The 27,944-nt window shown below is 37.0% G+C and overlaps 1 protein-coding gene across 2 annotated transcripts; it reads left to right on the top strand.

Moving 5' to 3' along the window:
• Positions 1-118: 118 nt before the first annotated feature.
• On the top strand, positions 119-22,083 carry COPS2 (COP9 signalosome subunit 2). 2 transcript variants are annotated; one of them, XM_062501297.1, is made up of 13 exons: positions 119-304; positions 9,228-9,341; positions 10,383-10,460; positions 11,036-11,161; positions 12,478-12,567; positions 12,683-12,760; positions 13,622-13,796; positions 14,791-14,969; positions 15,111-15,163; positions 17,186-17,283; positions 18,960-19,042; positions 20,101-20,159; positions 20,945-22,083. In XM_062501297.1, the coding sequence occupies exons 1-13, from the start codon at positions 251-253 to the stop codon at positions 21,087-21,089; spliced, it is 1,332 nt and encodes a 443-aa protein (XP_062357281.1). In that variant the 5' UTR covers positions 119-250; the 3' UTR covers positions 21,090-22,083. The 2 variants fall into 2 exon arrangements, with proteins under 2 accessions (XP_062357281.1, XP_062357280.1); XM_062501296.1 differs by having other exon boundaries at positions 12,457-12,567.
• Positions 22,084-27,944: the final 5,861 nt, after the last annotated feature.

Raw genomic sequence — 27,944 nt, 5'->3', positions numbered from 1 at the left:
CCGGGGAGGTTCGGGCGTGCAGAGCCCAGGCCCCGCCCGGCCGCCGTTGCCAAGGGCCGGTCGCTATCAAGGGGAGGGAGCCGGCGACGGGGCGGTGCGGATTGGGTTCCGAGCGCCCCGGGCCGGGGGCGGGAGACGCGCGGGCGGCAGCGGGTTCCGGGCGGAGCGGAGCCACATTGGGCAGCGCCGCGCGGGGTTGTGGGAGAAGGGGCCGTCCCCGCCGCCGCCCCCCGCCCGTCCTCCGGCCAAGATGTCTGACATGGAGGATGATTTCATGTGCGATGATGAGGAGGACTACGATCTGGTAGGGCGCGGGGCGGCGCGGGGGGCTCAGCGGTACAGCCGGGGCTGCCGCCGGTGCGGCGCCGCTTCGGGCCGCTGCTGGTGCGGCGCGCCTGCCGCAGCAGCCGCCCCGCCGGGTGCTGCCCCGGCAGGGAGCGCGGGCATCCAGGATGAGTTTCCCTCCCGGGGACGAGGACGCGGGCAGGGGCTGCGAGGGGTGGGTGCTGCTGTCGGAGCAGCCGCTCGGCCTCCTCTTTGCGGAGTAGCAGGCCAGCTCCGGGCCGGGCAGCTGGATAGGCCCGGGCTGGTGCCCCGGCCCCGGCTGGCCCGCGTGTCCCCCGCAGGGCTCACGCTGAGGGGAGGGCTCCGGCGCGCTGCCTCCTTCCCTCTCTCTCCTCCTGCCCCGGCCCAAGTGTCGGGCACGAAGTGAAGCGATAAAGTTGCCCGCCCTTCTCCCCACCCGCGACTGCGAGAGGCCCTCGGGGCAGATACCGTTCATGTGCTTGTGTGAGCAACAAACTGAGGAAAAAGTAGGGGGAAGAGAAAGGGGAGTGAGGAGAAATGGCCTCACGGCCCGCTTCTGATCCAACTCGCCGAAGGGTGCACTTATTTCTAACTTTTTGTCTTCATAGTCTTTGTAACATTTCTACCACTCCCTTTTTGTTTTTAATGGTAATGTCTGGGGTTTCATGTTACACTTGGTTAAATGTTAACATCGGGTTTGGTCCGAAGGTTTTAAAATTTAAAAAATGTAGCTTCTCTGATTAATTATAATTATACTGCCGTTATGTTATATTGGAGCTTGAGGTTTGCTTGTTTGGTGTTTTTGGCTTTTTTTTTTTTTCTGAACTTTGATTGGGTTTTTAGAACTAGAGGCTTTTTTAAGAAAAGCTATGTATGGTAGAAGCTTGAGAGTTTATTTCATTCATTTTAGCTAAACTGTATTAACAGTATTGCAGTTTCACTGAAAAACTCCAGACATTTGCTTCTGGAAGACTTGCTTTCTGACACATTATTTGGTAGTCACTGCCGCTTACAAATTCACTTAAAATGTTTACCTGATTTTATTTTTAGTAGTTTGTGGGCAGTTTTTGTTAGGAACTGCTTAGAATGGTTGGATTATATTAGATACAGAATAAAAGCATCTGCTTTTGGTTTTGAGAGTTTTTTTTCTATTCATGTGAAAGTGCTTGTTTGACAGGTATTGTCCTCAAAACCCTATGAGATGCTCATGTCACTATTCCAAAAACTGGTTGTGTTCCCCTTCAATTTATGAGTGAATCCATATACTGTAGAGACACGGTTACTGAAGGAAATACACAGAGACCACGAAAACATTTTGTTCCAAAATTAATATCCATTCATTTTTATTAACACTGAAATTTGCATTCTGATTTGAAATACTGTGGTGTCTTTTTTTCCATGTGATACAATCAGAGGAATATTAAACACAGTAGAATTCACGTTCCATATCCTTCCATAACCTGAGAGAACTGGGGATGTGGAGAAACCATTGGAATTGCATTTTTCAGTCTATACAGATAGGAATAAAAGTGCAGCTCAAACTTACACTGCCTTATGTCTTTCTCAAAGAATAATTGGTCTAATGCTTTTTCCTGTGTTTCTTTCTTCTGAAGTACTTTATTTCTCATTGGAAAAACCTTCCTCAAACACCTTGCTTGTGGCAGATTTCTGCTTATGACTGTAGTTACTTTTACTGGACACTCTCATTCTCATTAAATACCCTTAGCTCAGACCTTTCAAAAATTTCACAATACTGCTTGTAATAATTAGGAACACGTTGTTTTTTTCTTTCAAGTATGTAACTCCCACATCAACTAATACCCAAGCTTCAGATTTTTAAAATTTAATTTCAGTTTATAATTGATGGGGGAAAAGAACCCAAGAATTGAGGAGTAAAAATATTCCAACTAGGTTAGTTTCAGCATTCTGAGACTAACCATGACTGACTGTTGTATCAAAAATGCTTGAGACTGTTTCAGAAAAAAATACGTGAAGGGCCCTGAAGATAGGGCCTGATTTCTTCCTTTCATGTGGATATCTAGTTAGATTAAGAGAAGACTGTAAGGGGATTTGTGATTCTCAAGTTGAGTATACTGGCTGCTGCAAGAGGCTTTACAACAAAAGAATGAGTGCAGGACATAATACAGTGCAGAATTGAAAGTAAAAGAGAACAGATGAGTGTTGTGAATACTTTTTTAAAGAACTTGAGGAGAGGCAGTGATTATGGAAACAGTCAATGAAAGTAGTAGCTTTTTGTCAAAATATACTGAAACTAGGTTCAGGTCTCCCAGGGTAGCTGCCATCATAACAATAGCAGTGAAGACTCCCCCAAAAATTAATTTTGTCAGCTTTTATTAGAAGTGATTATGGCTGTTCCTCTTTAATGTGCTCTTGACCTGCTGATTATGTTGAGCCAGTCAGTTAAATTTCTTTAAGTATGCAAATGTTTCACACTTGAACTGAGATGTGAACAGATATTCCAAAGGCCCAGACCTTTCCCAGCTTCATAATGGAATTTTATATAATTAGGGTAATTACTACACTGTTAAACAATTGAAGACTAACCAGGTTGTACTGGATTGTTTCTGTTTGGTTTTTCAGTGGGTAAAAGTCAAAGTTTTGCATATAAATGACCTCAGCCACTCCTGCAGAAGTTGAGTTTATTCACCAGAGTCTTGATATCAGGAAGAAATTCCATTTATATTTGTGGGTGGATGAACCTAGATTCACAGTTTGCTAGTAATGTGCTGTGACAGCTTTTATTATAACATGAATTATTCCACTTTATGCTTCAATGAACAGAATAATGTTTACTGGTCATTATGAAAGCCACTCAATTTTAATTTCTAGTTTGGTGCTGCTAGGTGCTTTACATGATTTCAGTACAAGTTCTTTTTACTAGATCCAGCTCGAGGGTGGAGAAGAACAAAGAAGGAAGGACCACTGTAAATTCCACTGTAAATTTTTGTTTTCTGTCTGGGACAAAAGACTATATTTAGCATTGACTTGGAGGCTGAACTCAGCCTTCCTCCAGAAATTGATTCTTCCAGGCACAATGACAACACATTGACAGTTGTAATACATCTACTGGATTTTCTTGTTTTGTTTTAAATAAATAATAAATCTGTGGTTTGGTCATGAGTCATCTTACTGCGTTCTGAAATTCAACTTTAAAATTAATCTGAGGAAAGGCTGAACAAATATATTTGCCAAGCAACTGGTCTTTTTACCTTCTGGAGTTGCACTGTTTCAGTGACTTGTAGAAGATCTGTAACAATCCCAGTGAACAGCCAGCAGTCTGCACCCTGGTTAGATGGCTGCAGGTTCATGAGGACTGACTATGGGCAGCATCCCTCCAGATTACTGAGGATTTCCCATTTCAGGATGTGATGATATTAGGAAATAAGCAGTCTTACTATTTATTTCAAGCTACATGAGTTGGCTTGTTCTTTCTTTCCAACCGATTGAAATACAGTCCACTGCAAAAGGAATCTCTGTACATTACCAAACTTGATAAGCAATTTCATCAGTAGACAGAAACATTAGTCTATCTCTTATTGCTAGATTTTAATAGATAAAGTTGAAATTTTGTGTTCCCAAATGCTCATATTTTGCTATTATAATAATTTTATGAAAATACACATGTATGTTGCAAACAAGAATGTGGTAAAAATGTGCTGCAAAAACAAGTATTCAGTTCTAGGGAAGTACCAAATCAAGAAGATCCACTTGGCTCTCTTCTGTTTCTTAGTTAAGTTTAATTACAGTAGTATGTGATTTTAAAAAACTGTGCTTCACAGAGGACATTGGATGTACTGTTCTCTGAATTAATTATTGTTTCATATTTTATATAGATTCAGCATGTATCATGATATTTTTTATGCATTCTCTTCAGAGTCATCTTCAAACACAGAATTGATATATTTGAGGCTTATTTTGCTCATTACCATAATGTCTCAGAAGGAACACTTGAGGCAAAAAGCGTGGGAATAATTAGTCAGTAAATTCTTTTTATCTAAACATTGACAAGTGTTGGTGAGTCCTGGCTTTTGTTGGCTTCTTTCACCAGTTATTTAGGGCTGTGTTCAGAATGGTGCTCTCCAGGATCTGATATGCAGTTGGGTGTTAAACAGGCATAAATTAGGTCTAAGTTTTGCTGAAAATTGGACTTTCAGGAAAGGATGCACATAACTACAGGAGAGCTGCACAACAGAGTTGTAAAGTATAGACTTTTTTTGCTGTACTCTTTGCAAGTTGTAATACCAGGCTTTTCTTTCTGCAGTCTCCTGTCTCATTTCTGTGCATCTTCCAACTGAAAAAAGAAATAAAACAAAGGCAGAGCACTGTCGTTCATGGAACTCTTCTGACGCCATTGCAAATGGCTGGTTTCACAGGCTTCTATTCCTGGTGTCAGCCCTGGTGTGAGCCAGCAGGCACTGGATGACTTGCAGAGTTAGTGTGTAGCAGCAGAAGAGAGAGACCTGGAATGTGGAAAAGAATCCAGGACTCCCAGTGCATGGCTGAGCAGTTGCAGGCTTCTCACACAAATTGCACTCTTGTTTTTACTCTCAGGGTTTGCCTCTGTTCTTTTCCTCTTTGCTCTTTTGCATTCCAGTCTGATTGCTTTCTTTATATTTATGAGCCTGGATACCAACTGGCAAATGCACACAGAACCTGGTAGTTGCTGCTTGTCCTGCTGCCTGCAGGTCAGGAAGAGCAAATGCAAAGAAATTTGTGCTTAGTAGACCTATATGCCATGGTTATGAAATAAAGTTAGCTAAAGTAAAATCAAATTTGTACCAGACTTTTTCTCAGAAACAATTGCACTTCATAAAAAATAGTTTGAGTCAGCCAAGTGGTTGAAATTGGGTAAAATCACTAGCAATTGACAACTGACAGTAATAAGTAGTTCAGCAATATCCTTGAAAGAATTTTTTTTTTACAGAAATAGAACTCTTTGTATTGTATTTTTTTCTGGAAACTTGCCCCTATATAGCTACTGCCCCCTACTCCTTCTTTTAAAAACAGGTTTGCCAAGTAGGAGTTCAGTTCCTGTATTGGTGCTGAATGATAAACAGAGGAGCACAAGTTTAGGTAGTACTCCAGTTTTGATGTAGAAGTTAGGGAAGTGCTTGAGCAAGAGAAGAGACCTAAAAATTGCTAACAGCATTCGTTCTCACAAAATACTTGTATCTTTGTTTCTGTTCACGAAGAACTTTACCAGGTCAGTGTACCACTCCAGTTGATAGAATGCTGCACATCTACCTCTAAATGTCACTGGAACACTGTTATGGTCTCGGTGTCCCTGTCCCTCATTCTGGCCCTGAGCACAGGGGCTGTGCTCCAGGACCTGTAATCTCTGGAGGCCACACTGACAAGGCTCCTGCCACAGTTCCAGAAACCAGCAAGGAGCAAACAGCACAAACAGCTGCCTGCTGCAGGAATGGGGAATGGGGAATGGGGAATGGCAGGGAGGGAGGAGCTGGGAGTGCTCCATGCTCCTGACGTGCCTTTGCTGCTGGACAATCTGCAGATGGATCCCTGCACTAAAAAGAATTACTAAAACTGACTCCAGTGCATTGACTTTTGTGCATGCTCGTTTTAGAAGCTGAGACTCAGCGTTTTAAAGCTGTTTACTAGATAAAGTGTTATGAAAACTTAATATGTAACATAATAGACTTCTGAATTAAATAGGTTTCTTGATACTAATTTAACTTTTAATAAAACTATCTGAAAGAATGATGTTCCATACAGAGTAAATTCCATCAGAGGTTTTATCCCTGTTATAATTGAGCTAGTGTAATTTCTCTTCCTCCAAAAAGCACTAGGATGGCTTAGGATTGAATATAACTGACTACATTTAGAACATGCAGATTTTCAACACAGCAATGCTTAAATAATATCCTAACTTACTTAACTGCATTTTTTCAAACTCTATCAGGGCTTTATAACTTCTTGACTAATGATAAAAACCCCATTTGTTTGTTTTGATGATTTTCTGAGGAAGAATTCAATGGATTTCAGAGCAATTCTGTCTACTCATGCTGCTCTTTTTTTCATTTGTACTTATAATGTTGATGTCCATTTCAAAAATATCACCATAATCTTAGTTTTAAAAATTCCTAGGCCTTTTACTTTTTATAACATCAGTTAGAGATAAATTATATCATCCAGCTGCTTTTATATCTCAAAGTTCTAATTAAGGATGTTTGTCACTATGCAAATTGTTAGGTCTGGATGCTAAAGTGGAGACTTTTAGAGTTATGTAGAAATCCTAATTGCAAACCACATATTTCTACCTAATTTTCAGCAAACTTCCCACCTAGAAGGTTTGAGCTGGGGAAGTTGCTCAGGCAGGAACCCGGGATGTTAAAAATGAAGGTGAGGAAAGGCTAGGCTTTTGCTATCTGAATTTATTGTTAATAGAACTTTTGTGTTTTCAGAACGGAGAAGAAAATTCATCTTCTTCATAATCGGAACTTTGAGGACACAGCTTTATACTTTCCTCCTTTTCTGCTTTTGGTAGAAGCTCTATGTTCTCACATTTGTATCCTATTGCACTAAGCTGTTTCTGCATCAGAGGAAGACAGAGTGTTTGTCCTGAATTTATCAGCACTGGCGTAATTAGCATCAGTGCTTGAAATAAGATTCAGTATCTACATGGATGATTTTTTTAAAATTTTTTAAAGATTAATGGTATCCGTTCATACTTAGTTTGAGGTTTTAAAGTTTTCTTCACAGCCATTAAGTCTAAATATGTCTTTCTTAAAGTAAATCACCTCACATTTTCTGGAAGTAGGAAAGCATTATCTCCATTTCAGCTTTGAGTCCATGTTATCATCCTAAGTCTGATGTGAGGCAAACAGGCATCACGTGAAGAAAAAATATAGCTGTGAAAATATAAACCAGTACCTTTGATGCATTTCAACACATTTCCACTGGGGGAAAAATATCAATAGACTTAACACTTCTTTATTATGTATTAATATTATGAAAGGATCTTTATGGGATATTTAAGTAGCATTGAGAAAAATTATCTGGAAAAAAAGGCTTCCTGCGTGAATCCACATCCAGAATCATTGCCAGAGCTAAAATGAAAGTTCAGATGTTTCTGGCTTGAGGCTAACGGAGCACATTGTCTCCTAAAAGGAATTGATTTAGTTTGCTTTCCTTTTATCTTTACAAATACACACTCCTGCCAAAAATATTCCCCATTGTCCAAGTTAAGCATAAACAAGACATCAGCTGATTATGCACATCTTACATGCTATGTTGTTTAATTTTTGGCAGCCTGGATACATAAGGTGCCTGATACAGCTGTTCACATCGTGTGTCTATACCCATAGCTGCTCCACTGGATTAGGATCAGTAGGATAGGGAGTTTACAAAACAAGCTAACCAAAACGAGAGTCTGTCCAATGAAATAAGACACTTGCTTCCTGTTTTCTTTGCTGTTTTCAGTATCACATTTTTATAGTTCTGTGGGAATTCAGGAAACAGGTTTGTGGAATTTACAAGACTTTTCAGTCCATTCTTTCTCACTAATGATAGGATTTTGTTGGGTGAAAATAAATGCATACCTGGGCAACTTGCCTATATTTACAAATGGAAACATTAAAAGGTAGAAGGACAAATCTCAAGTACCACATTTAATGAAACATGATTCAACTGTGGGCTCCCATAATTAAATTTTTGCTTTAGAACTTAAACTTTGAGAGATTACTTGCAGTGCAGGGACGAGAGAGCTAATGTAAAAGTTTCCTTTTGCCTCATCTTTTTTTTTATTCCTTCCCATAGTTTTGGAGGAGTCCATTAACAGTAGGAATACACAAATTAACAAAAGAATAAATGTGCCTGACAAAGTACAGTAGGAGTAAAATCCACCCTAAAGGAGGGGACCTGGCTGTGCATTGCTTATGTTGGTGCAAGGGAAAGTTACTCTGACAGCAGTAACTTTGAGATTTAAACAGATTCTGTTAAAACAGCTAATCTCCTAACAGCCAAAATTCTGTTCAGAGAAGTTAGCTTGAAGATGCAGAGGTGTGAAGTGGTTTGGAATCATGTAAACATAAAATGAAACTATTATATGATATTTGTTAGTGTTTTGTAATTTGGATATGCAGAATTGTCCTTTAGCAAAAGGTAAAATATGCAGGGGTTTTTCGTCAAAGTTGTCTCAGGGTACTTCTTAAAAAAATTTAGTAGTAATTTTTAGAAGTAAATACTTCCATTTGCTTGGCACTAGTGTACATGATGGATAATTACTTGGTTAAATTGTTATGCCTGTGCTGTACCCCAACATCTTTGGCAGCATTTTTAGCATTTTCTTAATCATCTGTTTCTAAGTGCAGAAGCAGCTGGTGTTATCGTCATTACTCTTTTTTTTTTAATTTCCTTAGACAAGGATGAATCGTTACGGCATAGAAAGGCAGATTATAGAGAGATTCATGGAAGCATTTGATGCCCTCCATAGCTGAATCATTACTTGTGTGGCAGCTCAGCCAGAGTCTTTTTCTGTGGCTAGCAAAGGCTGGATCATAGTGCCTTTAGGAGGACCAGCGTGCAGTGTGTTCTCTCCCCCCCAGAAATGGCATGTACTCAAACTCCAGCATCGGCAGAATTTCAGTAATACAATCTGTACTTGTCATAAAGGTGAAGTTAGGGGAGCTGTGAGTTCATTAATCCAGAAAGAAATCTGCTGACAGGCCAATGTTGATGAATGGTGAGTCTGGCCTAGTAATGGCAGAGAGAGAAAATCATTATACAGGTCCATAGCTGTTATGTGCTCTAAAACCAAACACTGCCTGTTAATACACAAGCATTCTGTGCCAGTTGGAGTAATATGTCTTACTATTTTCAGCAGACTATTAGATGTTCTGAACCTGTTTTTTTCTCTGATTTTTTTTTTTCTTAAAATGTAGGAATATTCTGAGGACAGCAATTCTGAACCAAATGTGGATCTGGAAAATCAATACTACAATTCCAAAGCTTTGAAGGAAGATGACCCCAAAGCAGCATTAAGCAGTTTTCAGAAGGTTTTTGTGGTTTTATATTCTATCTCTTCTTTTTATATTAATATATATTTTAAAATATTTGATACCATTTGACTTATTTTCTGAAATTTTAAGAGCAGGATTTATCTTTAAAATTACTAATGTGCTAAGTTTATTACTGAGTATCTTAGACTCCTGGCTGACTGCCTTTCAGAATCATTCTTAGGGATAATAAATAGGACATGGTATATTCTTATCACAGATCTGACTTCTTAATCTTCAGGATTTACTAAGTTTATTAAACACTTCTAAATGTGTTTTCATGTATCAACAATAGAAAACAGATCCATTTGGGTTTTTTAAATGAAATGGTGTTTTCCCCAGTGTCTTACATAACATGATACTTGCTTTGGTATTTGATTCCAAAGCTTTAAATCTATAAATACTAAGAGACACAGAGTTTATTTTCTTCATCTCAGTTTTAAATTTTTAATGTTTGCACACTGCTATGAGAAATCAATATGTTAGATGCAACTTTTAAAAGAAAAAATAGGTTTTTGCCTCTCTCGGCTCATTTGTAGTGTATAACAAAATTATATACATGACTTAAAAAAACTTTCTAAAGTTTTTACTTACAGAACATTTCCTTAACTATGTTACATTAAAACCTAGAAGTGTTTCTCCTTTGTAAAGGAACCATAGTAGTTCAGAAGAGCTTTTTAGCTTAATTTAGTAAAAATTTAGTTGACTCAGTTTTGCAGGAGGTGTTACAAGTATTTTTGCATATGTGTTTATGGAGTGGTGTTAAAATTTAGTGTTTGGCATTAAAGTCTTTGCTGTTAGACAACAACAACAACAAAAATCATGTTCACCCTCCCTACATCAGTTGTGAAAACTGATGAGATACGCTCTCACTTTTCGATAACACCAGGAAAGAATAAAATTGAGGAACAGGGCAGTCAAACGTTACTTTTTAAGAAATAAAGTGGGGGAGAAGGGCACGTATGGGATATATGTATTTTAAACAATCTAAGTTTGAACAAAGCTTTTATAAATACTGTTTTTAAATTTATTCTTTTTCAGGTTTTGGAGCTCGAAGGTGAAAAGGGAGAATGGGGATTCAAAGCTCTGAAACAGATGATTAAAATAAACTTTAAATTGGTAGGAATTACAGCTATCACTTGGGAGTAAATGGCATAAATATGAGATCTTAAATTATTATTCTAATTTATGGCTATGATGACTAAATCCACTAGAACTTGTCTTTTGCAGCTACTACAAATATGGCAGGGAAATGATGTGGTGTTTGCACGTCAGAGGTAAAATGGATGTAAAATAACTGCTGTAGTCAGCTGGTACTCCATGAAAGTGTGAGGCTCAGTCCTTGCTGTGCTGAGGTGTCACACCACTGAAAGTGGTCATGTTTCTCTGTGTGTACTGCAGCAGGACAAAACAGTGAAAAATTTATATGCTGTGTATGCAGCCATTCCAGAGAGTTTTATGGCCAGCTCTGTTTTCTTCACTGAGATAAATATTTTAAATGTGTCTTCTGTGTAGTCCTGAAGTTATTTCTGATTCTGCAGGTTATGAATAAAGTGGTGATATGAAAGTTATAATAGCAACCACTGCTGCATTGTCTTTCTTTATGCTTTTATTTCCTGTATGTACACTTGCTAGATATATCAGTTTTAATAATTAAAACAAAAATTATAATGTGATTTTTGTTTTTCTTTTAGACTAACTTTCCTGAAATGATGAATAGGTATAAACAGCTACTGACCTACATACGGAGTGCAGTTACAAGGAATTACTCTGAAAAATCCATCAATTCTATTCTTGATTATATCTCTACTTCCAAGCAGGTTGGATCATCAATTCTTTCATCTTTATAGTTTTCAGTTTTGCATTTTTAACTATGGACAGTTTTTGTGCTTGGTTTGGGTCTTTTTGATCTTAATAGAAGAATTTTGACTATTCATTTGCTCTCATATGTAAAAATATATTTCCCTCATGTAGTGGATTCTATTAACACAGATAAATCTTCATAAACTTGTCGTTTTTTGGCAATATTTACTTGGAATTTCTATATTAAAAAATAAGAACTTTTTTTAAGCATAGGTACACAGTGTGTCCTCTTCAATATAATTTTTAAACAGTGCCTTTTTTTTTTAAATCTTGTGGGGAGAGGGGAATCTTTGCAGTGAAGTAGTGATGTGAAATCCTGCCTGTCCAGTGCACTGTGCAAGTGAGGTACATGTCCATAGATACACAGCCCAGCTCCTTTTGTTTTGTGTTGTTGTAGAAGCTTTACAGACAGTAGGAGCTCCCCTCACTGACTACCTGGAAGTATCACCTTCATATGGAGGATCACTGGTCTTTAGTGCTGAGTCCTTGGTCATTATCACAATCCTTCCTGTCCTGCCACTCTTGGAAGTTGAATGCTGGGTTGCTCTTAAGGTCTGAAGGATTGTCTTAGACTGTCCCTTCTTGGCTGGGCTAAGGTCTCTGGTTTGTAGTTGGGCCAGACCTGGAGGGACAGTCTGGAAATCTAAACTTGATGTATAGCCACAGACTCACTACCCCCAAAGGAACAGTGGCCATGAACAATACTAGTGCATCCTTTCTAGAACCCTTGTAAAAGGTAACACTCAGCACTTTGATTTCCATTTCAGATGTTGTGGTTTTGGGTTTTACGCAAAGAAACAGTTCCATGCACTCAAGAGCTTTCTTCCACTCAGCATTCCTAGTCCAGAAAGAAGGCATCTTTTCCTTTGACCACTTTCCTCTCTTTGTAAAGCATCTTTTCTTTTTGATATGTAAATTATTTTTATTCTTTTAAGTGGGAACAATATTGCCTGTGTTTGTTACACAGCATCAGAGTTCTGTTCCTTCATTATATAAAATGGGTTTTATAAGGTGGCTTTCATTTTTCACAGATGGGTACAAGTCTTAAAATGTGAATACTTTTTAATTATATCTGTTTCATATAAGAAAAGATAGTGTAGTTAGTTTGGTTATTTTAGAAGCTGTTTGCAGTTTAAATGCAAACATTAAATAAGATGCAGATACCTTTCTTATTTTGAAGTTCAAGCATGAACTTTTAGTTTGTTCAGATTGACTTTATTAACAGGTACAAATTTGCTGTTTACAATTATAGAATTCTGATTTTTTATGTCAGATGGATTTGCTTCAGGAATTCTATGAAACAACACTTGAAGCTCTGAAAGATGCTAAGAATGACAGATTGTGGTTTAAGACAAACACAAAGGTAAAATATATAACTTCCTATTTTTTTTTCTTTTCGACACCTTCAGCTAATTCTTATAAATTCTAACTGTGAAATTTTAATAGACCTCAGTACTTTAACTTTCTTTTCATTACAGCTTGGCAAATTATATTTAGAACGGGAAGAATATGGAAAATTACAAAAGATTTTGCGTCAGCTGCATCAGTCATGCCAGGTACCTTTATATTCTAAATCACTGTGGCTTAGTAAACAATGTTGGTGCGTTGATACATTTTTTTCGTACATCTCTTGTTGGCCTTTGAGGCATTTTGCTGAGCTTTAGTACAGCGTGAAGAAATACTGTGCCTGATTTTGTTATCTGCTTTATAACATGAACAAAAAATGCTAAGTGCTTTATTCCTTCCTTAAAGATGATTTTTTAAAAAATATTAATGAGTGCTCATTGGGTTTCTCTTGAGGTGCAAGGATGAGAAGCACATATCAATAACCTGTAATGCATGGACATGTATTTTAAAATACAGTATAGATTCCAAGTGAGCTTTATTCAAAACTGAAAGTACAGTTGTTGTTTTCCCATCTGGAAGGGGAAAAATATATTAGCCATACAGTCTGCTGTGCTTGTTTATGACACTTTACATCCTTCAGTATGAAAATAGGTTACAAATTTCTGGGAAATGGTTCTATTAAAGGCAGCAGAAGAGTCATATGTGTTACCTATATATATGTGTGTATATATATATATATATATATATGCATTTGTGTCAGTCATTGTATTTATATACTAGGAGTATGGCTTAAGGAAAGTGGAAAAGAATTAAGGTTAAAGTTTTGAGAAAAACATTTAATTAACAATACTTTAAAAAAATTAAATGAGGGGCTTCAAAATGTAGCCTGTGCTAAGTTCTTTGAGTACTATGTTTTCTGTTAGTTACATCAGAATTTCAGAGTTTCACTAATATTCTTGGTTTTGACAGGAAATTACTGAGAGTATTTGATTATCAGTGGTTTGCTAGTATAAAACTGAAATTGCTGTTCTCTTAAAATTTCACAGTATTTATTACTTAATCTGTCCTAGACTGATGATGGGGAAGATGATCTAAAAAAAGGTACTCAACTATTGGAAATCTATGCTTTGGAAATTCAAATGTATACAGCACAGAAAAATAACAAAAAACTTAAAGCACTATATGAACAGTCATTGCACATCAAGTCAGCCATTCCTCATCCACTGATCATGGGAGTTATCAGAGGCAAGTTCATCTTGAATTTTTCATTTGTCTTCTGTTGCAAAGATTTGTTCCATGAAAATCTGATAACCAGTGGTTTTTTTCCAGTTCCAACTATAAAGACAGAGGCTTCTGTAGATTCAGTCTCATCATTTTCTTCTTGTTTGACTTCAGCTCTGCAGTTTTGGTGCCCAGGTGCCAGAGGCACTGGTCAGAAGGGCAGGATGGTTGGCTAAATAACTTGGGAGAGAAGCAATAGAAAGAGAAGAGGAAGACTTGCTGTTTGACACCATGGCAGGCAGCAAAAGATGAATGCAAAGGCATCTGCAGGGGATGAAAGCAAAGGCTTCACAGGACTGCTAGCAGAAGGGACTGCTGCTCCTGCAAGCCTTTTTATAAATTTCTGTCTCACCTTGCTAAAACTCAGCAGGAACCAAAGTGTCTTTAGATGTGCTTGAAAATATTATTTATTATCTGCAGTAATGAATTGTAGTGGAAACAAGCCATGTGTCTTGGAAAAAACCCAGCTTTCTTCAGAACACTGTTATGCCTTCCTCCTTTCCCTGGTGTAGATACTGCAGACAGCTGGTAGTGAATACTTCAGAAATAAAAGGATATTGAAAGTATTTCTCATTCCTTCTGTGTGGTTTTATCAACAGATAGGGAAGATTCCATAAATATACAAAGTCTGTTGCCACTGAAATGGAGAGAAAGTCTATCTCAATTTTTGCAGTATTTTAACATAATGGTGATGGAATTATTGGCTATGAGAAGTAGTGTTCTTTAAGTTTTATGGTGTGGGTTGAGCTTTGTTTTTTCTTCTTTGGAAAGGGTTTATTCAAATGGCAGTGCTGTATGATAAGGCCGTAATGCTTTTTTTTCCTAGTGATTTCAGAGAACCAAATGACTTCTGAAAATGTTTCAGTAATCTATTTAGAAATAGCATGGAACTTGAGTACAATTACTGTAGTCAGCAACAAGCACACAGTGTTCCTTTTCATCTGTGTTTTCTTTTCAGAATGTGGAGGCAAAATGCACTTAAGAGAAGGAGAGTTTGAAAAGGCACATACTGATTTTTTTGAAGCATTCAAGAATTATGATGAATCAGGGAGCCCCAGAAGAACCACTTGCTTAAAATATTTGGTCTTAGCAAACATGCTCATGAAGTCTGGAATAAATCCATTTGATTCTCAGGAGGTATTTTTTTCTTTTTCTTTCACACCCCCCTCCCCACATCTCCTCTCCCTTTTCTGAATATATAGAGCAATTACCCAAAGGATGGAAATGGCAAAAAAAAAAAAATCTAAACTTGCATACTATGCTTTCTTTTCTGTGTAGGCTAAACCATACAAAAATGATCCAGAGATTCTAGCAATGACGAATTTAGTAAGGTAAGATTTTCATTTTTCTGGAAAAGAGAACAAAAAGATAAAAAAGAAAAAAGATACATTGTCCAAACCTGAAAGGGAATATTTTTAGAAATGGCTTTTCTCTGCGCAGTTAACACAATTATTCATAAATACTGGGCAAATATTTGAGGACTGTTTTTCTTTAGAAACTTACTATGAGAGACCATAGTATAGATGCCATATTATGTAGGGGTACAGAAATTGTGTACTTTTGTCACTTTATGGTGTGACAAAAACCTAATTTCTTCCCTTAAATAAAGTTGTCCCATCTTGTACTGTAACTAGTCTTTTCAGGCTCTGGCTGATATTGAGTGACATCTCATACCAAAGCCAACAGAATAATTTGGTGCATGGATATGTCATGATTCTCTAAGTTAGGAATATGAAACTTAACTCTCAGTGATCTCCTGTATCCTTCAAACACGTGAGAATCAAAATAAAGCCTCATTACCTTTTACAGGCAGCTGTGAGAACTTCTAGTGTTTGAAGGTCATGAGTTCAGTGAACTGAGGCAGGTTTTGTACACTGGGTTTTGAAGCTCACCTACTGTATCCTCTCTGGCCTGCCTCTGCCCCTCTTCCCATCTTTTCCCTACGTAAGAAATAATGTCTGCTCACATTTTGAAACAGCTGATCCTGTGTTGGAACAAACTGCAGTGATATTGCTGTTGTGCTTTACCACTGCATACATACAAATTGTTTCTGAAAGTGAGGATCTTCATCCATTAATGACATGGTGATTGAATAAATTATTTGGCAGTTTATTAAGGGACTATTTCCAGTAATTCATTCCTTTTTATATGTGTTTTTTTCTAATTCACTGTCATAGTTTCATGTGAATTTGAGGCAGAAGGAACTCCAGATGGCCTTACCAATCTGATTTGTGTTTCTAATTTATATCTTTTATCTTGACATTTGAGTATAATTCCTTCTTTTAAATTATTAATGCAGTTAAAGCAGTGTTGATAAGAAATATGCAGAAGATAAAATTAATTTCAAAGATTACAATTATGTTTTTAATCCTTCCTGTACTCCACAGTGGGAACTTGCATGCTTTACATATGATAAAAAGAGACTTCTGAAATAAACAATAAAATATACTGAACTGAAATTTCTTCTATTATGAAATAAAATTTACTGGTTTCATATGATACAGTGTATGCCAGTCACATAACTATTTATAAACTGCTGAAGTTCTACCTTAACAGGTCTTTTTCTTGGCCATTTTAATAACGGATTAATCTTTTTTAACCAGTTTCAAAACTATTTTAAAAAGTACAGAATATGAAGAACACATAGATGTTGTTATTGAAATGTTTGATGTTAGTATTAAACAGAAGTTGAAAGTTTTGTTTTGAAAGAATGTTTAGCTCTTGAACTTTAAGTGATGCTGTGGTGGCACCTTCTTTTGTGGTGCTTTCTCAGACGACAGGATTGATTTGTGAAAGGATATATATATATATATATATATACACACACACACACAAATAACCTATAAATAAAAAATCTGAAAAGTAATATTATGCCAGAATTACTGATTAATAATCCTGGAAGTCCATATTTCTTTCATCTTCCAGTATTTTTAGCATTCAGGTTAAGCTGGACATTGTAGAGACAGCAACAGCCTTGTAGACTCTTTTTAGCTCTTATTTGTTCCTTAAAGTAGGACTTCATGAAGCCAAAATTAGTGTAATGATACTTTTCAAAACAGGGTATTTACAAATAGCTTCTTAAAGTACAAAAGTTACGAAACTAGAGTGCACTTGTGGAACAAGTAAATGTTCACACTAAACTTTAGTAAATGCTGCTAAAATTGAAAAAGGAGGAAGGTAATTTCTGTTGCATTTCCATCTTTAAAGAGTTTTTGCTTATAAAGGTTATGAATATAAATATTTTCCACCAGTGCTTAATACATGGGATTTTTTTAGAAATTGTGGAACATAATCTTATGGTCTCTCTTTAACTTTTAAAATGAATAATTCAGTCTCTTGCTTTTTTTATGAAGTGCCTATCAGAATAATGACATCACTGAATTTGAGAAGATTCTGAAAACAAATCACAGCAACATCATGGACGATCCCTTCATAAGGGAGCACATTGAAGGTATTTTGAAGGCTATTGTAATAGTTTTTGTTTTCACTACTTAGTAAGCTCCTTTTTTTTCTTTTCTTCACTCATCTTGATTTATTTTTCTTTTGGGCACTAAGAGTTCCTTGTAATTACTTGTGGATGATTCCTTTACAAGTTATTTAGAAGTTGGTCAGGGCTAACTTGCATCCAGGCATGTGGCATGACTGCAAATATAGGCAGGATTGATGGAGAAAGTTCCAGAAGAGTGGATATTGTAAGATATCTATGGTGGTTGTGTTAAGACGCTTGAATATTTTGAGTGGTTTTTTTGTTCTTTTCCCATTGTTATAGAGAAACAAGAGCAACTCTCACCTGTGAAGATGGTTTGTATCAGTCCCATCCAGTTGGATATTTGCTAGTTTATAAAGTTAATTTACTGCTTCAGATTACAGACAATGCAGTGAAAGTTGGACTGATAAATATGTAGTTATATAATGTGTAAAAAGATGCATCCTTTTCATTTATGTCTTGTTAACAATGGTTGGAGTCGTAGTACCTCTGCTTAATAGAATGGGAATACATTCTCACATGCTTTTCTGCTCCATTAGTGTGACAAATAAAGTTACCTCGTCCATTTTTCATGTATCTTAGAATTGAAGAGTCTTCTCCACTTGAATACAGATAGTGCTCAGTTCTTCAGCTAACTATTATTTTCGAGAGCGGGTCTGACTGTGGCAGTGCAAGATCATTTAGCTGGAAGTTACATGAAAGAAAAGAGTTAAATCCAGAGACCTGGTTTTCTTATACTTGTTTGTAAAAGAGAGCAGGGCAAACAGCAGGGGAAGCTAAATATAACCCACTACTGCTGTTGCATGTGGGCAGCTGGTGAGCTGCAAAGTCTTGGAGGGAGACTCAGTAAGATTAGAGCTGGATGCTCATGGAGGGAGGTGTGACAGAACTGGAGAGCGAGAGGGGGAAGCTGAATCAAGGCACTGAAGAGAATTTGAGTGTCACTCCTTGTATGCTACTGATGTCTCACCATTTTCACTCTGTAGTGATACACAACATGTTCATGGTTATGTTTACATACCTTGCCTCGTTGTTTTAATCTCCACAGTTTATTGAGACACATAATCTGGTGTTCAGTGGTATTTTATTACTAAACAGTCCTTGTTTAAACAGGTAAAAATGGATCTAGTTTTTTTCTCTGTTAATTTATAGTTGTAATTTATGCTTTAATTTTATCCCAACTGTCTTTAATAATGTAAAAATTTCTAAAACAATGACTGTTTTATAAAACTATAAAGTTAAACCTATTTTTTCTAAGCAAAATCAGCCTCTTCATGCAGACCATTTTATATTACTTCAGTTCCTCATTGTAATTACAGCAATAGACCCTGACTTTTAACTTTAAATGTGAATATTCCCCATGAATATAAATGCACAGACATTTTAAGTAGCATAACTCCTTTCACTTTTGTACAAAGCAAGCATTCTAGCTATAAATTAGGGGGGCAGACATACCTCCCCAGTTACATATTGCTTGGATCCCTGGAAAAGGAGAGGCCTTGTTACTCTTCTGGGCTTCCCCACCCATTGAATTACCTTCAGAAGTAATGGTGTTCAGTATATCTTTTTGTATGGAGTGGTATTGCAGCTTTCTTTCAATACTGTTGTTTTTACAGTGTTTATGTTTTCTTCTCTTATAGAGCTTTTGCGAAACATCAGAACACAAGTGCTTATAAAATTAATTAAGCCTTACACAAGAATACATATTCCTTTTATTTCTAAGGTATGTGTCAGTAGAGCCTTGCATTTGCTTAAGTAAATTATTAACTGAATAAAAGCTTTTAAATAAATACGGTGCTCCCAAAAATAGAACATCTAAAATACACTCTAAACCATAAAGTACTAATGATGCACTGCTGGCAGCTTTGCAGTGCAAAAATGTGAATTTCAAGTGTCATCCAACTGCTTTTTATAATATGTACTATGATACACTTCTAAAATACTCAACTACCATATTCTACTTGGTGTAGAAAATCACATTTCTTAAGAAAAGTATACAAAGTGAAATTTGTATAATAAAAGATGTATAAATTTTATGAATGTAAAAATTAAAATTTTAATCCATTTTCATAAGCTATCTTTGCATATTTGTGTTGTATGAGTTACCGAACTGTGGTAGTAGAACAAACCCAAGTATTACCATAAGTCACTGATTCACTGCCTGATCTGCAAAGAATGAAATAAAAACCCATTGGTAATATATGACTATTTCCATCTCCTGTGGGTCTGTGATTTTGCCTGCAAAAATTCACAGCATTACAAAATATGTGATGAAATATTAGTGATGCCTGTTTTTTATGCTTATATTCTCTTCAGAACTCTGTATGCTGTTTTTTAAGCAAGACTTAACACTTGTAGAACTTGCTTGAGCCGGAAGATGCAATTACATCTCTAAATGTTTTTGAGTGCAGAGCCATTCTTTTCTGATAATTACTGTCTTATTTTATTTCCTGGGTTTTGTGGTTGTGGTTTATATTGTTGTTGTTTGGCTTGGGATATTTTTTATCTGTTTGTTTTTTCAGTAAGTCAGTAAAGGAACTCATTTCTGGAGCTTCTAAAATTTTGCTTTCACCTCTTCAGCTTTTTCTGAGAGGTTACTGGTATGTCCATGTGTCTGGGTGGAAGGTCTTTTGCTTTACAGATCATTATTGAATTGATAGTTATGAACAGTAAGAAACAGAGGTTAAGCCAAATTCTGTATGTGAAAATAGAGATTGGACTGTTTTACTGTTGCAGAACATAGTAGCAACATAATGAGTTTTCTTTTTTTTTTTTTTTCAGGAGTTAAACATAGATGTAGCTGATGTGGAAAGCTTGCTTGTGCAGTGCATATTGGATAAGTATGTACCTGTTTCTTGATTATTGATCTTTGATGACTTTAAAATAATCCAACTATAGAAGAAGCAACAAAACAATATTTTGGGGCATTGTGATAATGCTGGTTGATTTTAGAAGTGGAAGGTAATGGTGCTGACTTTGGATTTGCTTGGTTTCTGAGCAGTAAAGTATGTTTGAAAGATGGGAGCTAAGAAAATTATACAGGGAGATTGAGTGGCATCTTTTCACTTAAATTCTTAATTACATAATAAATTCCCTGAATTATTATGAAATTATGAAAGTTGTTATTCTTAGTAATTGCTGCTTACAATCATGTATATTTTTGAGTGCGTTTTCAAGTTGACAGATTGGTAGTCTGCTCTCTTAACTAAAAAAAAAAAATTACAATTTGTAAAACCTACTTTTCTGGAGGGTACCTTGTTATAACTACTACAAAAATATAATCCATACATGGCCTTGTATTGTTTGACTTTTCTTCACATAAATCTCCATTTTTCATGATTCTTTGACTTTCAAGAACTGTTTGTCATATTGCTTCAGACTTGGTGTGGGGTCACAGCCAAGCAGATCAAATATGCATTGCCCAGTGAATTAGTTCATTTGATTTCCAGTCATGATGACAGCTTAATAGGCAGTACTACCCATGACAATAATTATAAAAGTGCTGAATTCTGAAATGGACTTTGTGCCACTCTTGTGTAAGACCTCTTATTTTACCTCTGATTTATTGTTAGCTCCTATTTCCATGTCCATTAGCAATTCATAGTTTTTATTTATTTACTTCTAGCACTATACATGGCCGAATTGATCAAGTCAACCAGCTCCTAGAACTGGATCATCAGAAGAGAGGTGGTGCACGTTATACTGCGTTAGATAAATGGACCAACCAACTAAATTCTCTCAACCAGGCTGTAGTCAGCAAGCTGGCCTAACAGAAACCAAGCTTCTACAAATGTACTTAAGGCAACAGTGCAGTGATGTAAACCTTAAAAGAACTGGGAATGGCAAAACTACTGTCGGTTGGTGTGCCCTGAAATTATTGGAGTTATGGCAGAAGTGCTTTTTTGATCAGCTGGTTTGTGTTTTGCTGCTGCATTTATCCCAAGAAAAAAACAGCTTTAATCTCCAGAAGAAAACCAAAATGCCACGGGATTTATGCTGTATTGACATCTTGCCCTTAACATACAACATCGTAGTAATTTGTCAAGGGGCAATTAATGACCAGAGAGAAGATTTTTGTCATGATTTTAAATACACTGACACATTACTGTTGGTTAAATTTAAAAATGTTTTACCTGCAGAAATTCTCTCACAGAAATAACCTGCAATAACTTGAAATGCATACCCTTTTGAACACTTCCTTTTCTCATGTATAAATTGAAATGTTTGCTGCATTTTGCAAAATGTCAGTTCTCCAAAACTGTGTCCATATATTTCTGTACCTGCAGTGTAGTAAAGGTTTAGAAGAAACCCCATAATTATAGTGGCATACTGTCACTTAGGTTTCAAGCAGCAAAATAAACAGTGCAGTTCAGAAATTGTACGGTTTGTTTCTTGATGTGCTTTCATTATACTTGAATTTTACTTGTGTTATTTTTAAAAGGAAATAGGTATTACTTGATCTCATCACATTTGTGAAGGACAATATGGAAATTCTAAGTCTGAACAACTTGGTATGTGTGCTGTTGATTTTTCTTTTTTATTTTTCCCCCTTGAAATAGTGAAACATAAATACTGAAGAGTGGACATTTAGCAGTCTTGCTAACTTTTAGCTTTAAGATGCCAAACTATTATCAGTCCTGTCTAGTTATGTTGGTGGGTATTTGGCATCGCTCAGGGATACGCTTGGTTTTTATTTTGCTCCTTCAAGAATAGAGATTTTCCATGCAGCTCCATGGGAATAAAGATGCAGACCCTGATTGTTCTCTCTCTTTGCCTAATCTGTGGTCTTTTTGAGCAGATTCTGGGTATACAAAATGGCACTGTCTGTATGGAGTGGGGACCAAGTACAGTGGCCTTGCTGGTAATGGAATCTGTTCTTTCCCAAATGTTTGGATGTATTGCAGTCCCTTCAGAGCTGCTGTTCCCTACTACAGTATAGCTACATGCCTTTTGTTTACTAAGATTTTGGGATCATCAGATCATTTCAAAATAAATACAGTGTTGACCACATCAAATTTTATTCCTGTAGCAGATCGGACCTGACAGAAAAATTCTCTTATAAGTCTCAGAAATGGAGTAAAAAGGGTGGAATTTTCCATAAATGCAAGTACTCCAGTTTAAAGCTGAAAGTAGTGTGTGATGGTACACAAGCAGTGCCACACACAGACATTGTAACAGCAGAAGGAAAAATCTGTATGTAGAGTAATTAACAACACCTCAAAAATAATGAAAAAGCCTAATAAATTACAAATGTACATCACATGCATGCAAGGCAGTGTGGTAAACTCAATGTTCTAGGGCAGGATTTAAATTGGTAACAGGGTACCATTAATTAGGATAAAATTAACTTCAATCTGAGGAATAGTTATGTCCCTTAGAAAATAATTTTGCTCTGCAGTTCTCAAAGCAATTTTTTTTTTCCTAATGTTTACACCATAAAACATAATGTGTACCATGAGTAACATGATGTTGGATCTTGGGTGAGAATTTCTTCTTCACTCATGTATTTTTTTACCAATAGGTGTTTTTAATTTATCCACTTACTTAAAACAATAGTAAAATTTAAATTTTTAAGCGAACTTTTCTTTCCTTTGTAAAATCTGTATATAATATTTGACTAAAGCACCTTGTATTTTATTTCCTTATAATGCTGTGATGTGTAATGTAGTTTTTACTTTGAAAATTCCAGTAATACCTGGTGATGCGAAGTTGAACTTTACAACAGTGCACAGTCATTGGGACCCTTACCTACAGATCCAGAGACTTTATTTTGGATAGCAGATCTTGCAGGGTTCTTCCTCCCATGGGGACAAAGGATTGTCACAGCTATTTGCAGGTTCTCTTTCCCATGGACACAGGGGACAGTGACAGCTATTTATTTGTGTAGATTTCCTTGCTCTGCCCTTTCCCTTGCTGTGGGAAGGAACAACTCCTCTCTTCTAAAGGAGAGGGAAAAGAGAACTGTCCATAAACTTACAGTCACTGAAAATAAAAGTCTTCTTGACTTTGTCTGTTGTACCTGATGTAACCTTTTCCATCCCAGCTCTGTCTGCTGGGGAGGCATTTTGACAGTTTTGGATTTTTTCCAAGAAGGAAATGGGAATACTGCAGTAAATCTTGTCATGTCCATCTAGTTCCTTGTTTTTATCTTTTTGTTCTGGAAGGACTAATTGTAAGACTAGTCCAAGTAGTGAAGTACTATCAGTCTGAACAGTGATGGCTAGCAATGTTTTTAGACAGAAAAAGGGTCGGTCTACCTCTAAGAAATGGTTGTGTGTTTTGGTTGTGTGTTTTGACTTCAGCTCTTAGTCATGTGTGCAGCGCCTTAGCAGTGCTCTAGGCACATAAGGAAGATTCATATAGTCCCTAAGGGATTCTACCCCTTTTCTGAGTTCTCACAATTCTTAGCCTGGAAGATTATTTTCTCTGGGGAAATACTGAGGAGCTCTGTTGTCATACAAATGCAGCAGAAATCACCAATAGTTGCTACAGCCTACTTAAAGTCCCTGGTGGATCTGGTTCTGATGTCATTTCTGTCTCCTCAGGAAAAGTGAACAAGCACTTGCAGGAGTAGGGTGAATGATTTTTTTTTTTTTTTTTAAACACCATTGCAACTGCAGGTTGGTTGGGTCCAATCATTAAATTTCTGCAGTTGTTGTTGTCAGACCCACACTTGTCACAACTTCTTGGGTGTTTCTATACACCTCATGTTGCTGATGGTACAAGACAAACTGACATTTTAGCTAGATACCATAACACTGTTTGCAAAAGAACATTTTAATGGCTGCCGTACTCTTGTGTAAGATTATAACAGTGATTAAGCTGTGTATGTATAAACCCTTAAACCCTTCTTTTGAGTTGCTGGCTGTTCATGCATTAAAACTGAACAACAGGCAAATATAGGAGGATGTGGGTGCTATGTCTGCATTTTAGATTTTTACTATTATCTTTAATCAAACATACTTTGAAGGAATGTATTCTTGGTCCTATTCTAACGGATTGGATATGAAACCAATTTAATTTCATTTTTCTTTTAAATAGGCCTGAAAATACATTGAGCAACAACAAGCCCCAGGAAAATGGCAAGGCAGCTGAAATGCACCCAGCAGAATAGTATGATGAATTTATTTGAATTTTAGTCTGTAAATAAATTCTTGATTTCATAATCACTCAGGAGTTGTCAGCTGTAAAACATCTGTAATTGAAGAATACAAAAAACTTTATTTTTTTCTTTGAGAGATAGTGAATTAATTTGACTAGGAGCTGTATGTATGGAGTAGAGTAAAATGATATCGCTTGGGACAGTACCCCTTGCCTTCTCAAAAACACAGCCAAGATACAGAACTAAATTTCCATACATAGGTGGTAATGTGGACTTTAAATATAAAAGTGTAGCGGTTACCTTATTATTTTCAAAGTGCTAAAAATGTATTTTAGAACTAGGTTAGTAAACTAGGTAAACTACATTACAAGCTAGAGAACTATTTAACTGTTAATTAAAATATTAAGAAAGGATTATCACCATCTTAAATGCCTCTAACTGTGTGGTGAGGTAGATTGCAAACTATCTGTGATAGAATAATTGCATATGTAGTGCTAAATTTTAGCTGTAATACGTGTAAGCATTACAGCAAGAGTAAAGGCTAATCCCTTCCTGGCTGTGTTAGGAAGAGCTGCACGGCAGTTCTGTCCTGCCTGGCTCTGCTGCCTCTCTGCAGCTGCTCTCAGTGGGAGTGCTGGGCTCACTCTGGCTGCTGCCAGGTAGTAATTGCCATTGGAATCGTGACTCTCAGCTTCCTGGAGAACTTCCCAGCTCACCTTCCCACTGTGGTTCCAGTTCTGTTCCCTGCTGTGCCTGCTCGTGGCTGCCTGTGCAGGACACCACATGTCACATCGCCAGTTTTACTTGCCAAGATACCTTCACTTCACTTTCTACTTTTCTTTTTCAGTAATTATACTGAAGATTTTAGTCCCAGGCCAGTAAAACTGTCATTTTGGAGACTGCTTCCTTCCTGCTGCATTTTCCACTTGCTTAGCATGGCAGCCTCCAGCCCCACTAGTGCTGCTGCAGTCCATGTTCAAGTGGTACTGCTGCTGTGGAGCTCAGTGTGAGCCTGCCTGGAAGTCAGGCAGAGGGTGTTACTGAGCAACCCTTATTCATGTTTCCATGCCAGTGCCATTAAGCCTATACATATGTTCAAATTTTCCATATAAGAAGCTGCCTTGACTTCAGTGAGATGTGTGTAATCCCATCCCTGTGTTTCGTAGGACTTTGTACCCACTAGATGTAAACAGAGTCCATATAAGTAAGGGTGTGAGTAGCCACACATGGGCTGTTACATTTACTTGTAATCCTGTGATTTGAATTCTGAATAGGCATTACCAAGTAAGTGCCTTTCCATATTGCTGAGATCTTTTGGTTGAGTCTCCCATTTTTTATTTTCATGTTGACCTAGATTTTCTTCTTCATTGGATCTGTTTCCTCCACTGTGTTAAGGAAGGCTATCTCCACTACCCAGTAGATGCAGCAATAAAGCAAAAAACTCAGTAGCAAACTTGCAGTCAGCACCTGCTCAGTTCAACCACCATTTCTGCTTACGAACACTTACTCTGTGTTGCAGCAAAGAAGTAGCAATAATTATTTACAAACTGCTAAATTTGAGAACCGGACCCATACAATCAAGTATTCAAAATCAGCTACCAAGGGTGTTCAAATTCAACCATGTGCAGCTGCCAAGTATTTTAAAATTCAGCAAGGTTTCTAGAATTTTTTGGTGGCTTCCTTAAGAACTTTGACATTGTCAAGTTCTCTTACACAACACTCAATCAAGCTGATGTTGTAACCAGATTAACCAGATACCCTGGTATATTTGTGATAGCTGTGGATAGAGGATCTAACAACTGGTTCTGAATGGGGTTTTTGTTGTTGTTGTTTGTTTTTTGGGGTTTTTTTTGGTGATAACACAGTTAAATTTTACGGGAGACTTTTGACATTTTTTTTACCTGAGTGGCCACTCAGGTCACCCAGTATGACTTTCTGTATTATGTATATTGTATAGATTTATGTAGAGCTCATGTCTATTTAATCACTGCCCAATTTAGATCTTAAGACATTCCTGTTATTTGAGTGTGCATAACAGCCCTTTCAAGTGTGACCTTTCTGTTGGTATGTATCTTGGGAACAAAAGAAGGATTTCATAACGGGCAGCCTTGCCATAATGAGTCATTATTTTTTAAAAACACAGCAACTATCTTAAGCAAATGTCATAATATATATTCCATGGTCAGCATCAATTTGAACAAATTAAGCTGCATTCCACACTGAAGCACTGGTGTGCTAATACAAGAAGATGATTGTTCTGGTTGTTTCAGTGGGACTTTTTCACTGTTTTCTGTCCAGTCAGGCAAGTTCTCCCACATTACTTGGAGATGAAAAGTGATTTAGTTTGAAATAAATCAACCTAATTTCACACAAATAAGCAAAACACATTCCACTACTGGGAATGAAATGCATTTTTCTCAGTAGAGATTTGTTGTTTATGTTTCATAATTCTTTATCTACAGATTTCCATCTCATATTTAAGTTCATCAATTACTGATGAAATGCTGTTTCATTGCATCAGCTGAAAGCTCTGTGTACAACCAGCTCAATATCCAGTTTTACTTTTGTGCCTTCTTGCATTGAAATAACAAATCTCATTGTGTAAAAACCCCTGGGAATATAACCTCATAACCTCAAATTAGTTTGCCTTACCACCTTGCAATGGCTTCCCAGTATTATAAACACTTACGTGAGTTCTGCTGACCATTTAATCTTGTCAAGAAAAGTGCTGGGATTTAGAAGTGCATATAAAGCATACAACAACTGCAGCTTCCCCAGTTCAGATGAGATTTCTGTATTAGGACAGTGCAGCAGCTCTCCTGTTCTCTTCACTGGTAGTAAAACATTGTTCTCACTGAAGTGAGTAGAAACCTGAAATTTCAATTTAATTGGGATTACAACCTGGCCCACTCCCTTTCCCATATACTCAGTGAGACCTATGATTTTGTGTACTGTGGCCCCATGAAAACTTAACATACGTAATGTTGCTGACATCTAGGCAAAAGTTACACTTAGATGGTGATCCTGCTGATGTGGATGGAATAGCACAGAAGGCAATGACAGTCTGCACAATTTTTTATTCATGTCACCTGTTTGCAAGATGAGATCTTGCTGTGCAATGCATTAGCCCTCTTCATAATCCCGTATGTTACATATGAAGTTTTAATGGCAAAGAGCAACTCCTAAGAAAATACTAAGAGATTATGTGGGTTTATCCAAGAAATAAAATTTTATAGCATAGGAAAAATTGTTGCATGGTATCATGAACATTAATCTGGAAAGATTCAATCTGAAAGGCTCAATCTAGGAAGCTATAGCAAGATTGCTGTGTCAAGACATTCTTGATAGCTTTTACTGCTGTCAAATTCAGACTCAGACTTTCTTACTTGTTTCTTTAAAAAGCAAGCCATTTAGTCCTCAAAAGAACCTCTATCAAGCAGGAACCTGACTCGTGTATTAACATGCAATACATTTATAATGTATTCCACCTGGAAGTGCTGATCTGGGATATCCTTTGTGTATT

Source organism: Cinclus cinclus, chromosome 13 (genome assembly GCF_963662255.1).
Source record: "Cinclus cinclus chromosome 13, bCinCin1.1, whole genome shotgun sequence".
NCBI classification, from domain to species: domain Eukaryota; kingdom Metazoa; phylum Chordata; class Aves; order Passeriformes; family Cinclidae; genus Cinclus; species Cinclus cinclus.
The sequence above is the reverse complement of the archived record's forward strand: the minus strand, read 5'-3'. Positions and strand labels throughout refer to the sequence as shown.

Excerpts from the sequence above, each read along its gene's own strand:
- COPS2 (XM_062501296.1), top strand. The coding sequence starts at position 251 with ATGTCTGACATGGAGGATGATTTCATGTGCGATGATGAGGAGGACTAC. Across the intron at positions 11,162-12,456 it reads ATATCTCTACTTCCAAGCAG|AATTCTGATTTTTTATGTCA; the intron begins GTTGGATCATCA and ends TTACAATTATAG. Across the intron at positions 13,797-14,790 it reads GATCATGGGAGTTATCAGAG|AATGTGGAGGCAAAATGCAC; the intron begins GCAAGTTCATCT and ends TTTTCTTTTCAG.